The sequence below is a fragment of the Amphiura filiformis genome, chromosome 14, assembly GCF_039555335.1.
Source record: "Amphiura filiformis chromosome 14, Afil_fr2py, whole genome shotgun sequence".
NCBI classification, from domain to species: domain Eukaryota; kingdom Metazoa; phylum Echinodermata; class Ophiuroidea; order Amphilepidida; family Amphiuridae; genus Amphiura; species Amphiura filiformis.
The window spans coordinates 17161762-17179512 of record NC_092641.1 but is presented as its reverse complement, the minus strand read 5'-3'; the positions used below and the strand labels follow the sequence as shown (position 1 = coordinate 17179512).

The 17751-nt window shown below is 37.1% G+C and overlaps 1 protein-coding gene across 2 annotated transcripts in view; it reads right to left on the bottom strand.

Annotated features, from left to right (window-relative positions):
* The window catches only part of LOC140169789 (uncharacterized), a 58733-nt gene extending 49710 nt beyond the window's left edge, over positions 1-9023 (bottom strand). The window contains exon 1 of one of the 2 annotated variants that reach the window (XM_072193095.1): positions 8858-9023. In XM_072193095.1, the coding sequence (XP_072049196.1) occupies positions 8858-8948 (91 nt within the window). In that variant the 5' untranslated portion in view covers positions 8949-9023. The remainder of the gene's footprint in view (positions 1-8857) is intronic. The other variant, XM_072193094.1, reaches the window with a different exon arrangement.
* Between the last annotated feature and the right edge of the window lie 8728 nt (positions 9024-17751).

Genomic DNA, 17751 nt, shown 5'->3' with positions numbered 1-17751 from the left:
CATAAGTGTGTGAGGGAAGCAGTAGCGTAAATTTCTTTGTGACATGGGGAGGGAGGTTGGTGTAAAATCCTTGAACATATGTTGAAGCGGAGCGAAAGTAGCATGTTTAGCTGCCAATAATCAAATATGAACATTGAAGGAGACAAATGCGCGCGAATAACGGAATAACCGGAAAATTTGCTGCCAGTGGTTTCCCCGTACTTTTACAGGGACCAGTAAAATTACGGAATTTAAATTTTACTTTCAGTGTGTTTAAGCAGGATTAAATGGGAGTTAGCGATACGCATGGGTTTGCAGTATTACATGTATGTGTGGGTGGGTAAGGTAGGTAGGTGGTTCTAATCACAAAAAGTTGTTTTGATTACGGCTGGTTCCCGTAAAATAAAGAGAATTTTCGAAATACGGGCGTCCGTTCCTTTACGGCCATTTTTTACAGTGCAGATTGAACTTATTGAAACAAACTCCGTGCGAAGGGCCGAAAAATTTCCAATTTTAAGGTAAATGATCAAATAATAAACTGCGAAAATTTTCAATTTGTGTTCCCACGATTAAGCTGCACTCCCCTGATTTCTCGAAGATTTCATTATATCGCGGGTGATCATTTTGGCAAAAGCAAACAGTAAATTCAAGTTAAATATTTATTAGAGTGTGTGCTTCAAAGGCTATCTTGTATTTTTTTAATGCACGTCTCTTTTCTTTGTTTTTTACGGGCCCGCTACTTTTGTTTGCTTTTTATAGGCCGTAAAAGAGCAAAGAAAACACCTTATAATGGAGAGGTAAAGGCAAAGTGACCGTAGCGATTTTAATAACAGGCTTTGAAATAAAAAAAAAAACCGGACCCTTGCCTTTGAAAATTCTAATTGTTGGTGTAGACTATAGAAACAATAACTAGCAATACCTCCTGCTTGAGAGAGAATTAGCTACGGCGATCACGGTATGAAGATTGTAGAAAATTGAAAACCCGGGATGAACATACTGCAGTTACTGTCCGTTTTCCTATACACAAAACACAGTGCTCTCACCATTGACGCGTGACCTCTACAAACAGTGTATGTTATAGGTATATGGGCATTGCCTAGTTAACATCACTGTGTGAAAAATAACCGGCCAATATTTTAACTATTCTCCAAACTTCTAGCGAATATATTTCTCTAACATGACCTAAAATTACAGCTAGGTTAGATGTTCAGAAGGGGTCGCACTTTCGTAGAATATGAGTGAGGGCAAAGCATAGCTAGCTCATAGCTAGCCAACTCCCCGTGTTAATTGAATGGAGATTTGACCGAAAATATTGAGCTATATTGGTAACGGACCGCTCCGTTCTGAAGGATGCCACAAAAAAACGGAACAAGCTACATTTAAACTATTCTAAATAGGTTCTAGAAAATATAGTTTTGTAACATGTCCTAAATTTTTAGCTAATTTAGATGTTTGGAGAGGGTCGCACTTTTGTGTTTTAGGAAGGATATGTAAACGACAGATAACACCAAAAATATGAAGAAATTATTTCCAAACCGTGTTAAGTCAACAATCATTATGTTGCTCATTTTGAAGAATGCTGGTTAACAAAAAGCAGGGCATTGTCTCATTTCGTGAACAAAGGTACACATACCATTGTTTCCTTTCGTTTCCTTTATAATCGGTTACCCAACTGAAGCTATAATACCAGCTTTATTGCGATGTCGCACATGTAAAACAGACACTTGTGCACAACCAGAGAAGATCTGATTTAATCAGTTGAGCTGCTTCAATGAGTGTTATCTTGGTTTAACATGTTTAATAGCTTTTAATGGGGTTTAAGTCCTGCAAAGGTCGAGATGAATTCTACTGTAGACATGACTGCATCATGAAACTTGATGGGAAACTGAAGTGAAAGTGTACTCGGGGAGCTGGACGTATTATGTAAACCAGATTTTCTAGTGGAACAACAAAACTAGCATTTTCTGCTCTTTGCTTGGTTCAATTTTTACGGGTCATGCGGGCCCGTGCCGTAGGAAATTTGTGGGTCCGCGCCTACTTTCACGGGTATTTGACCCAAGGACGTGCCTTATTTCAAACACTGTTAATAAGCAAAGAAAAATACCTTGATGGACTCATAAAAAGGAAAAAAGAGACCTCGGAGGGCCAAAAAAAAAAGGAAAGAAGAGATACCTTAGGCCTAATGGATAAGAAAAAGAGACCTTTGTTGGCCCGTATAGTAAAGCAAAGAAATATAATAATGCCTTAATTACAAGGTTTCCTTTTCTTTTGTGCCCTTCATTTACCTTAACATTGGCCATTTTTTCGCCTTGGTGGCACTGGTGGCTTCTACTTCCACTTCTACGCATTTTCTCATCAAAACCCTTTTCAGCAACTGGATGAGGGACTGATGTGCGGTGCTTCTAACAGTGGACGTTGTGTGCTCTGTGCTCTTCAGTCTCTTCTATTTACAGGTGGAATTTCATTTGGTGCAAGTAAAAACATCTGCCATTGATATAAAGGCCCATTCAGTGATTTGCTCATCTGGACGATCGTAAAAATCAAAATTCAGATTTTGGTACCTTTGTCACTCTCATAGATGTGCTTACATAGCCTGCTAGTAGGCCTAGTTCAGCCGAAAGCCGTGTATGAAAGGCTACGTGTATTTTAATGTGGTTTCAACTTTGGCAATAATGCTGTTTCCTTTTTGTTTCTTTAGCCCAAATTTTTCATTTCAGAAATACCTAATGACAACTTTAACTTCTTATCCTTCATCTTTAAGGGATTTGTACAGAATTTCCTTTTTTGTATAATTTTGTTGAAATCACTGAATTGCTCAAATCACTTTACTTGGATGGCTTCCTTGAACTGCTCCACAGTAGGCAGTTCAATGGTGATTTTCGAAAGCGCATCACAGTCTCGTAGTGTCCACGGGAAAAAAACTGTGCTTGTATGTGGCTGATAATGAGCCGAGTCGTGTGAAGCGATGATGCTAACTGCTACAAGTAGTTCTGGTTCTTGTTGTTTTGTAGTTTGGTAAACGTTGGTATGCCGGGATCTCGTTGCATAGCACTAACGCTAGCCTCCCGTTGGTAGTTGCCAGATATGAATCGGATAGCCATTCTTTGGATTTTTTCAAGCTGGTCTATTTGGTTTTGTTAATGGGGATCGCACATGTGAGGTGTAGGCTTGCTTTTTGATTTCTGTTGAGCACTTTCCCAGATTTCTCCTTATGAAGCCGAGGGTTCTGCCTGCCTTGCATATAGACTTTATATACCTACCTACCTGTCTGCCCGTTCAATTTGTTCGGCTCGAAATTAAAAGGGCATAAAGTGATCAGTGACTTAAAATTTGTGGGAAACAAATAGAATTAATATTGTTTATGGAAATCTCACATTTTTGCTTTAAGGTGGTACTACACCCCTTGATAAATTTGTGAATATTTTTGCATTTTTCTCAAAAAATAATAACACACTGGTAACAAAAGTTATGTATAATAGGACAAGGAATCCAATTACTACACTGGAATTTCAGTGACTCAATACAAGTGGTACGTTATTTATGATAAGAAAAGAGGTACCACTAGAATGTACCTCATTTCTTAGCATAATAATGAACCACTTGTCTTGAATCACCGTGCGTTCACATTGTCCCCGGGCACGTAATGGCTCTCGGTGGCACTGGTGGCTTCTACTTCCACCTCTACGCATTTTCTCATCAAAACCCTTTTCAGCAACTGGATGAGGGACTGATGTGCGGTGCTTCTAACAGTGGACGTTGTGTGTTCTGTGCTCTTCAGTCTCTTCTATTTACAGGTGGAATTTCATTTGGTGCAAGTAAAAACATCTGACATTGATTTAAAGGCCCATTCAGTGATTTGCTCATCTGGACGATCGTAAAAATCAAAATTCAGATTTTGGTACCTTTGTCACTGTCATAGATGTGCTAACATAGCCTGCTAGTAGGCCTAGTTCAGCCGAAAGCCGTGTATGAAAGGCTACGTGTATTTTAATGGGGTTTCAACTTTGGCAATAATGCTGTTTCCTTTTTGTTTCTTTAGCCCAAATTTTTCATTTCAGAAATACCTAATGACAATTTTAACTTCTTATCCTTCATCTTTAAGGGATTTGTACAGAATTTCCTTTTTTGTATAATTTTGTTGAAATCACTGAATTGCTCAAATCACTTTACTTGGATGGCTTCCTTGAACTGCTCCACAGTAGGCAGTTCAATGGTGATTTTCGAAAGCGCATCACAGTCTCGTAGTGTCCACGGGAAAAAAACTGTGCTTGTATGTGGCTGATAATGAGCCGAGTCGTGTGAAGCGATGATGCTAACTGCTACAAGTAGTTCTGGTTCTTGTTGTTTTGTAGTTTGGTAAACGTTGGTATGCCGGGATCTCGTTGCATAGCACTAACGCTAGCCTCCCGTTGGTAGTTGCCAGATATGAATCGGATAGCCGTTCTTTGGATTTTTTTCAAGCTGGTCTATTTGGTTTTGTTAATGGGGATCGCACATGTGAGGTGTAGGCTTGCTTTTTGATTTCTGTTGAGCACTTTCCCAGATTTCTCCTTATGAAGCCGAGGGTTCTGCCTGCCTTGCATATAGACTTTATATACCTACCTACCTGTCTGCCCGTTCAATTTGTTCGGCTCGAAATTAAAAGGGGCATAAAGTGATCAGTGACTTAAAATTTGTGGGAAACAAATAGAATTAATATTGTTTATGGAAATCTCACATTTTTGCTTTAAGGTGGTACTACACCCCTTGATAAATTTGTGAATATTTTTGCATTTTTCTCAAAAAATAATAACACACTGGTAACAAAAGTTATGTATAATAGGACAAGGAATCCAATTACTACACTGGAATTTCAGTGACTCAATACAAGTGGTACGTTATTTATGATAAGAAAAGAGGTACCACTAGAATGTACCCTCATTTCTTAGCATAATAATGAACCACTTGTCTTGAATCACCGTGCGTTCACATTGTCCCCGGGCACGTAATGGCTCTCGGTGGCACTGGTGGCTTCTACTTCCACCTCTACGCATTTTCTCATCAAAACCCTTTTCAGCAACTGGATGAGGGACTGATGTGCGGTGCTTCTAACAGTGGACGTTGTGTGTTCTGTGCTCTTCAGTCTCTTCTATTTACAGGTGGAATTTCATTTGGTGCAAGTAAAAACATCTGACATTGATTTAAAGGCCCATTCAGTGATTTGCTCATCTGGACGATCGTAAAAATCAAAATTCAGATTTTGGTACCTTTGTCACTGTCATAGATGTGCTAACATAGCCTGCTAGTAGGCCTAGTTCAGCCGAAAGCCGTGTATGAAAGGCTACGTGTATTTTAATGGGGTTTCAACTTTGGCAATAATGCTGTTTCCTTTTTGTTTCTTTAGCCCAAATTTTTCATTTCAGAAATACCTAATGACAACTTAACTTCTTATCCTTCATCTTTAAGGGATTTGTACAGAATTTCCTTTTTTTTGTATAATTTTGTTGAAATCACTGAATTGCTCAAATCACTTTACTTGGATGGCTTCCTTGAACTGCTCCACAGTAGGCAGTTCAATGGTGATTTTCGAAAGCGCATCACAGTCTCGTAGTGTCCACGGGAAAAAAACTGTGCTTGTATGTGGCTGATAATGAGCCGAGTCGTGTGAAGCGATGATGCTAACTGCTACAAGTAGTTCTGGTTCTTGTTGTTTTGTAGTTTGGTAAACGTTGGTATGCCGGGATCTCGTTGCATAGCACTAACGCTAGCCCCCGTTGGTAGTTGCCAGATATGAATCGGATAGCCGTTCTTTGGATTTTTTTCAAGCTGGTCTATTTGGTTTTGTTAATGGGGATCGCACATGTGAGGTGTAGGCTTGATTTTTGATTTCTGTTGAGCACTTTCCCAGATTTCTCCTTATGAAGCCGAGGGTTCTGCCTGCCTTGCATATAGACTTTATATACCTACCTACCTGTCTGCCCGTTCAATTTGTTCGGCTCGAAATTAAAAGGGGCATAAAGTGATCAGTGACTTAAAATTTGTGGGAAACAAATAGAATTAATATTGTTTATGGAAATCTCACATTTTTGCTTTAAGGTGGTACTACACCCCTTGATAAATTTGTGAATATTTTTGCATTTTTCTCAAAAAAATAATAACACACTGGTAACAAAAGTTATGTATAATAGGGCAAGGAATCCAATTACTACACTGGAATTTCAGTGACTCAATACAAGTGGTACGTTATTTATTTTTTGTATAATTTTGCTGAAATCACTGAATTGCTGAAAACACTTTACTTAGATGGCTTCCTTGAACTGCTCCACAGTAGGCAGTTCAATGGTGATTTTCGAAAGCGCATCACAGTCTCGTAGTGTCCACGGGAAAAAAACTGTGCTTGTATGTGGCTGATAATGAGCCGAGTCGTGTGAAGCGATGATGCTAACTGCTACAAATAGTTCTGGTTCTTGTTGTTTTGTAGTATGGTAAACGTTGGTATGCCGAGATCTCGTTGCATACCACTAACGCTAGCCTCCCGTCGGTAGTTGCCAGATATGAATCGGATAGCCGTTCTTTGGATTTTTTCAAGCTGGTCTATTTGGTTTTGTTTATGGGGATCCCATACGAAAGAGGCGTATTCAAGTTGTGAGCGCATAAGTGAGGTGTAGGCTTGCTTTTTGATTTCTGTTGAGCACTTTCCCAGATTTCTCCTTATGAAGTAAGGGTTCTGCCTGCCTTGCATGCCACATATAGGCTTTATATACCTATCTACCTGTCTGCCCGTTCAATTTGTTCGGCTCGAAATTAACAGGGGCATAACGTGATCAGTGATTTTGTTTAGGAAACAAATAGAATTAATATTGTTTATGGAAATCTCACATTATTGCTTTAAGGTGGTACTACACCCCTTGATAAATTTGTGAATATTTTTGCATTTTTCTCAAGAATAATAACACACTGGTAACAAAGGTTATGTATATTAGGGCAAGGAATCCAGTTACTACACTGGAATTTCAGTGACTCAAGACAAGCGGTACTTTATTTATGATAAGAAAACTCATATCTTAACATATAATAATGAACCACTTGTCTTGAATCACTGAAATTTCAGTGAAGTAATTGGATTGCTTTCCCCTATAATATACATACCCTTACGAAAATGCAAGCAATGAAAAATGTGTGCGGAAGCATGCAGCACGCGTGCGGCAGTGTGCAGCACACGTGCATATGTGTGCAGCATGCAAGCAAGGCCTGCTGGTAGCGTGTTCATGTGTGCGAACCAGCTGAGTGCATGCAGGCACCGCACACAAATATCCACCGCGCACACAATTTGCTTGCAGAATCTGCGTGCAAACTACCAATCTGTACGCAAATTACGTGCAGACTACACTTGTGTGCGGACTGTAGGACTGCATGCAAATTGCACGCATCTTGCATGCAGCACGCATATTGCTGCATGCATGCAGGATTTCCAGATCACAAAGTTAGAATGCTGCACGCATACAGGGTTTCCGTCAGAAGCAGTAAAGGTAAAATGCTGCATGCATGCAGGATTTTCAATGACTAATTCACCTTTACACAACTGACATCAAGTCACAATTTGGCAATGATCTAGAAGTGAAAATATTTAAATGTTTACAATGAATAAATAAGTTAGCCTTCGGACCAAAATTTTCTAAGTATTTAACCTTCAGACCAAGATTTTTGGCAGACCAAGAGGGAGGGGGGAAGCAATTTTGGCAGGCCAACAGGGGAGGGGGCAAGCATTTTTTGGCAGGTCTAGAGGGGAGGGCCAGCAAATTCTTGTTTCGATAGTTGGCATTTCCACTTTGGGCCAATGTTGGAATGCCATTCCTGTTTTGATAGTTGGCATTGAAACACTGGCCCAATGTTGGAATGCCATTCCTGTTTCGATAGTTGGCATTGCAACATTAGGCCAATGTTGGAATGTCATTCCTGTTTCGAAAGTTGATATTGCAACATTGGGCCAATGTTGGAATTCCATTCCCGTTTCAATAGTAGGCATTGCATCATTGGCCCAATGTTGGAATGCCATTTCTTTTTCGATAGTTGGCATTGCAACATTGGGCCCATGTTGGTATGCCATTCATGAATCAACAGTTAATTGGCACTGCAAAAAATCAAAACAAAATTCAACATTTTTATAGTGAATGTTATCAATATTCACAGTAAATTTGATCAATATTCATAAAATGATGCACTTTGGCCGGTTTAGTCATCAAAATATTGCTTATATTAACTTAAAACACTTAATCAAATGTGTATACCCCAATAGCTCAAATGGTAAAGCATCAGACTCCCATGCAGAAGGTCCCAGGTTCAAAATCAGGTAGGTTAAGTTAGATAAGTGACTTGTATAAAATTAAGCTAGGCAATTTTGGTTCATTGTGAAATGGATAGCCAGGTTATGTAAGACTAATTGTAAGGACAGATACACTGTTAACCATTATTTTTGATTTTTTTTTTCATGATTTTGTCTCGCATATATATGGCCAGTACGTGCTGCACGCATGCAGTGCACGCTAATGGATTTGCATGCTGCATGCAAACTGCACACGCTCATGACCTGCACGCATGCAGCAAGCATCTGCACGCTTTCCTGCATGCGTGCCTCGTTCCAAATATACGCATCCGCACGCTACCAACTGCACGCGTGCTGCATGCGGTGCGGCACGCGTGCTGCTTGCATGCTGCATGCGTTCAAAAACTGCGTGCCATTTTCGTAAGGGTAACTGTTGTTACCAGTGTGAAGTAATTTTTTGAGAAAATGCAAATTAGTCACAAACTTTATTAAGGGTTGTAGTACCACCTTAAATCTGTAACTCTGCACAAAATAGTCAATCTGTTTGTTACAAAGCAGATACTACAATCGACTTACCTCTTTTTTTAATCTGCCTATCTTTTTTGCATTCAATAATTGTGCATACCGCAGTAAGACAGAAAAATAAAACCACAAGTTGTTGATTCATCGTAAAGAAAATTTCAGTTGTCTATTGTTCTTCCTTGGGTTATAAACAGAGATCCAAATATTATCACTCCCTATCCGAGTTCTGTAACAAAAAGAAAACAACATGCAATGTTTCGTGTTTTTATATGCATAATTATCTTCTAATCTAATATTGTTTATCCACCGGTCAATCGTGATCAAGGACTTGAGCTCCCTTCATTATATAATGCCCTAATCCGAATCAATAGAAAAATAGGTCGAGAGCAGGACATTCACCCCCGGGACATTCAACTCCATCAATTCATCATTGGGGCCCTCATGAAGAGGATATGTAATGTGTTGTACGTATCGAAATATTGAGGTAAATATCTCATAATATGTTTGTGTTGAGTGACAGTTTAAATCTACTTTGCTTGCTACCAACACATATGAGCATACACAGTGATAATATTATTTAATTGTTTGAATCAAATGATAGCTTGAAAAAATATTTATACTATCATGTTGATATAATGTTTGAAAATACAAATTATTAGCACAAACATTTGACCACAGACCAAAATACCAATCAGGATAATTGATTGGAAACGGACTCATACCTAGATTACATGTGCGCTTAAAGGATTTGAAATCGATGATTTCATATGCTACATAAGGTAAAGTCATTTCCGACTGCTAATTTCCGATTGCCCTAATTTCAATGATCCCATTTTGCGTTCTGATACGAAATTACATATGGTATCGTTTTGTCATCAATGTCCATTTGAGCGGGGTCTTCAACAAGGTGGAAATATTTTTAAAACAAAAAAATCACGTGATCACCCAAAACCACCAATTACTGGCCATTATCTACACGTGATGTTACGTCTGTTAAAATGTCTACACGTGCATTCCAGATGTTAAATCAACATCATATACAAAATTTGAGGACAAAAGGATCAGGCATTTTCATTTTTGTGCTGTTTTTCTATAACTGGTCTTTACATGTAGTTCTATGGAGAGCATGCCCGTTGAAGGCGCTATAACCTCCATTTTAGTAACAAAAATGCAATTTTTAAAATAATGACCGATGATAATTTCCTGAAATTTTCAGAGTATGTACATGTAGTATGAACATATAGAAATATGATCAAGTAGTTGGTTTACCTGCTCTTCTTTGAAAACAATAAAATGTCCCATACCTCAATGATAATGATATATCCATAAACATTATAATTATGTACTTTCTATTAGTACACACATCAATTAACTTACCGCAAAAAACATCATACTCTGAAAATTATTCAAACATAATACTATTTTCTTCGCTAAGTACGTCATTATCTTCCATGTATGCAATTAAAGTATAAAAACTTCAATACACGTGATTTCTTTTTCTTTGTTGGATGACGTCAATTTGATGCTGATCAAACGAGTTCGTCATACATCGTCGAGTTCATCACATGGTGGCGTATCGTAGGGAAAACTATAAAGTGCATTTCGGAGAAAAACGAGTTTGAAAAAAATGTCGATTTGTAACTAGCCTGTGTTGCTGCATTAATTTCGAATTCATTATATGAAAACTGTTCCCAAAGCACCTCTTATACTACAGTAAGCCAAAATAAGGTACCAGTTACGTTCTTCCCTGTATATCCTAACCAAAGACAGATATGTCATAATTGGAACCAGCAGCCAATAACCTCATCTTTTAGCTCGAATTTAAGACCTCAATCGTTGAAATTGTTCAAGAAATAAAGACACGACCATCCAAAACCCCAACAAGAGGTCCGGCAAGGCCCGCAGAGCTGGCATAGTTATTGCTCGCGGGCAACCCAACCCAAACCTCCACGTGGTGTCGGATGGGTAACGCTAACTTGGGCAATGGGGAACAGACGTGGAAGCGAAGATTTCGGCGTAGTCGGAGACCATGTATAGTTTTGGCTACGGTCTAGCCACTTCTTCTGATGATTCGGCCTAGTGTGGCTCTGAGAAGACTCCGTTTGGTTTTGAAATAAGCGCAAGGCATTACTGGTTGACATATATATACGATAGAGCGCCCAGTAAATAACTTAAAAAAATATCCTTGATGTCCTTTAACATTTTGCCATGGTTAGCTATGGATATATTCTGTAGATATAGTTCATTGATTGAGGACAGTGACCATTGTTGAGGAGTTAAGAAGATAAATAAATGCCAGAAGCTATTGTCAGTCAGTCATCCGGTCACAGATTGACCTCGATTTTCTTTTCACAGCGCTTGCCGTGGTCATGGAGAATGCTGGAAATAGGTCTTTTAAAGATTTGTTTTTTTGTGTCTTTGAACGACAAATTGGTTGAGAGAACTACATGTTTCAGCAGGTCATTACATCTACCTATCATCTACCTAGTAAAATTTGCTAATTTTCGACTACACATTTTACCATTTAAATTCACAGTTTTTTCAAATAATTTAATGATATGTAGATGTAATGTTCCTTTACCTGCTGAAACATGTAGTTCTTTCAACCCATTTGTCATTCAAAGACAAAAATATCTAATATTTGAAAGAACCATTTTCAGTCATCTCCAAAATACTGTAAAAGTCCTGTGAAAAGAAAATCGAGGTCAATCTATTAAAACCGTATGACCCAATAACTGACTGTTGTGATGGATATTTAGTTCATTAGCTTTTATTGATTGCTATTATAGGTTTTCTCAGTTAATTTAACACATTTTTCGTTATATTTAATATTCCGTTAAGTTTGAATTCGTCCATAAAATTTTGAAATATCTATTTGTAAACTTAAATTTCGTCTTTGGTCAAATATATTCATATTTTGATCAAACATATTCATACAATGTTCATTTAATTTCGTCCAAATGTATTTAATTTCGTCCAATGTAGGGGTTATCAACTTAATGTGTAAATATATTTCGTCTTTGATCAAATCTTTTCATATTCGGGTCATTTAATTTCGTCTTTAACATAAAGCATGTAGAAGTAGGCCTGCATATTTTCTTTTTCTTTCTGTCTTTCTCTCTTTCATTCTTTCTGTTTATCTTTCCATTTTATATATTTCACATTTCTTTATTTTCTTTATTTTGTTTTGTTTTCTTTCTTTCGTTATTTCTTTCTTTCTTTTTTTTGTTTTTGTTTTTTGTTTCTATCTAATTTTTATATCATTATATATTTCAAACGTGGTTGTATGACCCTCTTTGTCTCGCTCCCTTTTTATTGTGACAACTGTTATTTGATCAGAATAAATTTAGACACGCCTGTTCGGATTTATATCAGGAAGGTGAGAACCAGTGTTATTTCAATGCATTGGAATAGGAATAGAATTGAATTTGATTTAGGCCATTTTTCAGTTCAATTCAGTGAAGTGATCAAAATGTTTGTTTTTTTCAATTGAATTCAATTAAATTCATTTCAGTTCAATGTTTTTATTCTTTCATTTCAATTTAATGCATTGAATCGAAATGTATTTTTGTTCATTTCAATTCAATTAATTGAATCGAAAATGCATACAACATTTCACCTTATCAGTTACAATGAATTTTCTCCCTGAATTGCTTTTAGCCAAATGCCCGGTAAAATATATCAGTGTTGGTAATAAGAATTGAATTTGAATATGAATTGAATTCAAATGCTGTGAATTGGAATTGAAATTGGTTAGCAGTTAATTTCAATGAATTGAATTGGAATTGAATCACAATGATTTAAAGTAGAGAAGAAAGAGATTGAAATGGCATCAAAATGATTTTATATAATTAGAAGGTGAATCTGAATTTAATTGAAATTCATTTTCCGAATCGAAGTAACACTAGTGAGAACTCAATACCAGTGGTTGAAATCTAAGTTGTAATTAATAAAGACCTACAATGCGTTATGGAGGACGAATTGCTTTGATCAAAGCATGAAAATTAATGAACAAAGACGAATTATATTTGTGCAAGTACTGTCCATGCAGCAGGTGAGACGATTTCATTGCGCTCTAGGACGAAATCAAATGAACATTGTATGAATCTTTTTGATCAAAATATGAATTTATTTGACCCAAGACGAAATTTAAGTTTACAAATAGACACTTCCAAATTTTAAGGACGAATTCAAACTTAACGGGATATTAAATATAACGAAAAATGTGTTAAATTAACTGAGAAAACCTATATTATATGGGTGAATGGACATGTCACAAAAGGATAGGTTGTCTCCATTGGGCCTGTAGTTAAGCTTTTTTTTTTGGAACTGGCCGGTAACTAAGTCTTTATTGGGCGTTTTATCGTATGACAGGAAAAGCATCCGAGAGGAATTAACGTAAAAGCAACAATTTGGAAACATATACAGCACAGCATATCCAAGGTGCAGTGAGGCATATAAAGTATTCATTAGGGTGATTCACAAAAAATAAAATTGGTATTTTTCAACGGGACACCCCCTCATTTTGTTCATTTTGATAATAAAATCATACCTGCAAAATATGAAAAAATTCAAAAAAGTTTAGGGGTGCTACCGGTCAATGAACTTTTGTACACAAAGTCAATGGGATTTATGAGCCATTTTCTTTCAAACACAAAAAAGCCATGTTAATTTTCCCTGATTGTGCCAAAAATATTTGATCATAGTGCGAGTAATGTCCTTAAAATAAATGCTAAAGAAAATTGTAAAAATGTTAACCCGCTTTCCAGAAAATTGCATTTTTGTGAAAACTGTTACATTTGGGGCAAGGCAGTTGCTGGAACAGCCAAAATATTATGGTACTTGGCTAATATAAAGTTGTGTTTTGAACTGGCCACTATCCAATGTTGTGACCCCAATTTATATACATTTCTTTTCAACCATGGTGAATCTAATCCTTCCTGTGGTCATTCAATTCAAACAATACAAATCTTCATCAGGTATGGCCATAATGACCACCCCTGATACAGATGTATGGATTTTGATAGTTACTATTACATAAGATTTCAAAAGCTGGTATCACCATTGGGGTAAACTAATATGTGAAGAATTTTAATCTTTTTTTTTATCAACAGTTCAGTTCAATAAGGTATAAATTTGGGGTGCCTGGTGGGATTTCCAGGGGATATCCCATGGTATTTTTTTCTTGAGCTACACTCCCTCTGTCACTTTTGAAACATTTTTTATTATTACAGTCAACTATGAACTTTAATTTGGTAAAAACCCATGTTTTCACAAAGTTAGGTATATCATTGAACATTTACTTCAGTTTTGCAAGCCTGGTAGACTTTTTAGGCCCTGAAATAAGCGTTTGAAATTTTTGACAAAAAATCCCATTGACTTTGTGTACAAAAGTTCATTGACCGGTAGCACCCCCTAAACTTTTTTGAATTTTTTTCATATTTTGCAGGTATAATTTTATTACCAAAATGAACAAAATGAGGGGGTGTCCCGTTGAAAAATAACAATTTCATTTTTTGTGAATCACCCTAGTATTCATGGTATTGTACATGTATGGAAACAAAGGTATTGTTCACGAGAGAATTGTACAGCTGGTGGTGCACATAGCCGTTGCAGCTGAAAGCACCAACCTTCTTCAAATAAACGCAAAACCCCAAGAAGATGCCAATCTAAAAAATTGCAGCTTGCTCCATTGCATCACATTGATTTGTACAGAAAGCGTTCGCAAACAAGAGAATAAGCGCCATGCTTCCATTGATTAGCACGGTAAAACTAGCATCGTGCTTTTATTAATTAGAACACAAAAGGGTCAGTCCATGTCGAAACAGATTGAGTGTACACCCACCCTCTTGGATTTTGCTCTCCTTTGGCTCAGGGTACCTTTCATGGATCCCTAGGTGAGGTCACAAGAAAAAATTCAAATTCCATTTCGTTTGCGAATGGCGGGCAATCAAAGTTTGGCGACCTCGACCAAAATTGTGAATTTAAGGGTCCAAATGACAAAGTGCTCTCTTTGAGGGCACTTTCTTCTTAATTGAATCAGTTGTGATCCTCTTTTTTGAATGTGGTCACTCACTGGCTGTGTCTGAAAATACCTAAAAAAAAAAAGATAGATTTCGGAATTTCGTTGGGATTTCAGAGGGGGTCAAAATCAGCACTTCGTACTGTTCAATCAAATTATCTTGATTTTGAAGGACCCATGATAATGTCACAGTGCACTTATAGGTCCTAATTATGTTCAGAATGGATTAACCATATGCCAATGTCTATGAGCAATAAAAAAAAAAGAGAAATTTCTAGACCCCTACAGAATTTTAGGCCACCCCTAAAGTGGTTCAGCCACAAATGGCACTTAAAGTCGGCAAATTTTGACCCCTAATAACTTTAGGTGTACACCAGATATGAATTTCTAGTCTTTTGCATCTGAAAGAATGTAGTTTAATGTTACTAGGAACATAAGATTTGTTTTGTATTTTTTGTGTTTTAGTATTAAGTTGACGCTTTCAAAAATAGTCATTTTTGCCTAACATACCATGCATACAGGATACGGTACAAAATGCCAATTTTAGTATGATATTTTTTTTTTTTTGATCACTTTATAGCCATTTGTATTATTTATCCTGATATTTCAAGTTGCTCTTGAGTCAAGTAATAAGAAAAAACTACTTTCTAATCCTCTGTATGGATTTTTAAGGGGGTCAAAAATGCACGTCCTGGCAACGATGCACATGCAAAGTACAGGTTATGGGGTCAAATTTTCAGAATGCTCCCAATTATGTCAAGTAATATATCAAATTACTCGTATGGTCATGAGGATTCCAAAATGTATAGTTTGTTATGTGTCAGACCTTTCAGGAGGGCGCTATGACGAAAAATGTTCATAGGTCAACGACCTTTTGGAAAGTATCAAAACACAAAAAATACAAAACAAATCTTATGTTCCTAGTAACATTAGACTACATTCTTTCAGATGCAAAAGACTAGAAATTCATATCTGGTGTACACCTAAAGTTATTAGGTGTCAAAATTTGCCGATTTTAATCGCCATTTGTGGCTGAACCACTTTAGGGGGGCCTAAAATTCTGTAGGGGGTCTAGAAATTTCTCTTTTTTTGAATTGCTCATAGACATTGGCACATGGTTAATCCATTCTGAACATAATTAGGACCTATAAGTGCACTGTGGCATTATCATGGGTCCTTCAAAATCAAAGATAATTTGATTGAACAGTATGAAGTGCTGATTTTGACCCCCTCTGAAATCCCAACGAAATTCCGAAATCAATCTTTTTGGCATTAGGCATTTCAGACACAGCCAGTGAGTGACCACATTCAAAAAGAGGGTCACAACTGATTTAATTAAGAAGAAAATGCCTCTCAAAGAGAGCGCTTTGTCATTTGGACACCTTAAACACCTTAAATTAGATGGCCCGCCATTCGGAAACGAAATTGAATTTGAATTTTTTCTTGTGACCTCACCTAGGGGTCCATGAAAGGTACCCCTGAGCCAAAGGAGAGCATAATCCAAGAGGGTGGGTGTACACTCAGTCTGTTTTGACATGGACTGACCCAAAAGTGCACATTTTGATTTCGTTTCTTCATTAGGTTTTAGATCACCGTTTAGGATATACTGGGGTGAACACAACTGGTACCTTAATATTTTGGCTTACTGTATATTTATTTAATATTTTAGCTTTTAAATGGGTAAAAAAGAAAATGCCGTAAACATAGCGGAAAATGGCATCATATAGTAGCGTATCCACTATACGCCACTCTGTGATACGCTATTTACGAAAAAAGTACATCGTGAGTATCATGATCACGTGATCACGATACGCCACTATGTGACCACTTTTTACGAAAGAAACTATGTGATGTGCCTTTTTCGAATTTTTGTACAATTTTTGTACTATACGCCAATACATGGTTGTACATGGATCAAAATTTCAACTTACTCCAATTTGGGCAAAAATGGTAGCAAATTGTTTGTGTTGCTGAGTAGAACCAGAAAAAGAACTAGTTTTGAAACCAAAAGTGATGCATAAAAGCCTATGTAGAAAAGTGCAACTTTTTTTGGCCGAAATTTTTTATAAATGGCGGAATTTCTCAGTGAAGATGATAAAAAATAACAAGAAAACCATGTTCACTTGATACATAACTAATCAGTCTATGTTCCCAACTTTAAAACAAGAGAATTGATCAAGCCGTTTTTGGATTATACCAAAATGTCTAGGGGGACTTACTTTTTTGGAACCGTTTATTATTGAAAGTCCTAGTTTCGACATTTTTATTGTAAAAGGTCAGTCCCTTCTCAAATTAGTAGGCTTTCTGTGAAAAAAAACCCAAATCACTGATGCCTGATGGGAAATACTAGAATGCCACCACCGGATTGTTCTCAGCTCGTAAAGCGGCCGCGCTTTCAATAAACATTGAACAGACAAAGTTCTCAAAACTAAACGGCGGCTTCCTTTGTCAACCGTAATTAACATGATCAAGGGGTCGAATATGAATTATTCATAACCGATCGATAACTGGCCTCATTTTCTAGCTAGCAAACCAGCGGGATTTGTCATTTGCGGGGTTTGTGTGCTTAATAGAACAACCGTGAATTTAGTGTAACCCCCTTGGTAAAACCCGCCAAATTCAAAATCCTTTATTAATTCCGTGCAGCGCCATCCTATTGTGTCTACCATACCTCCCTCTAAAAGGCTAATAGTCGTGCGCTTGATGAAGTAACAAGCGCTGAGTATTCGCCGTCGAAGTTACGTAATAATCGGATTAACTACCATAGCAATAGATGAATACCATTTTGAATAGATCGCCTTGCACTTCAAGCAATATCCAGCAAACAAAATACATTATGCATAAAATGTTTAATATAAAGGTAATTATTGAAAACATTCATACTGCAGTTACTGTTCATTTTCCTCTACACAATACACAGTGCAGT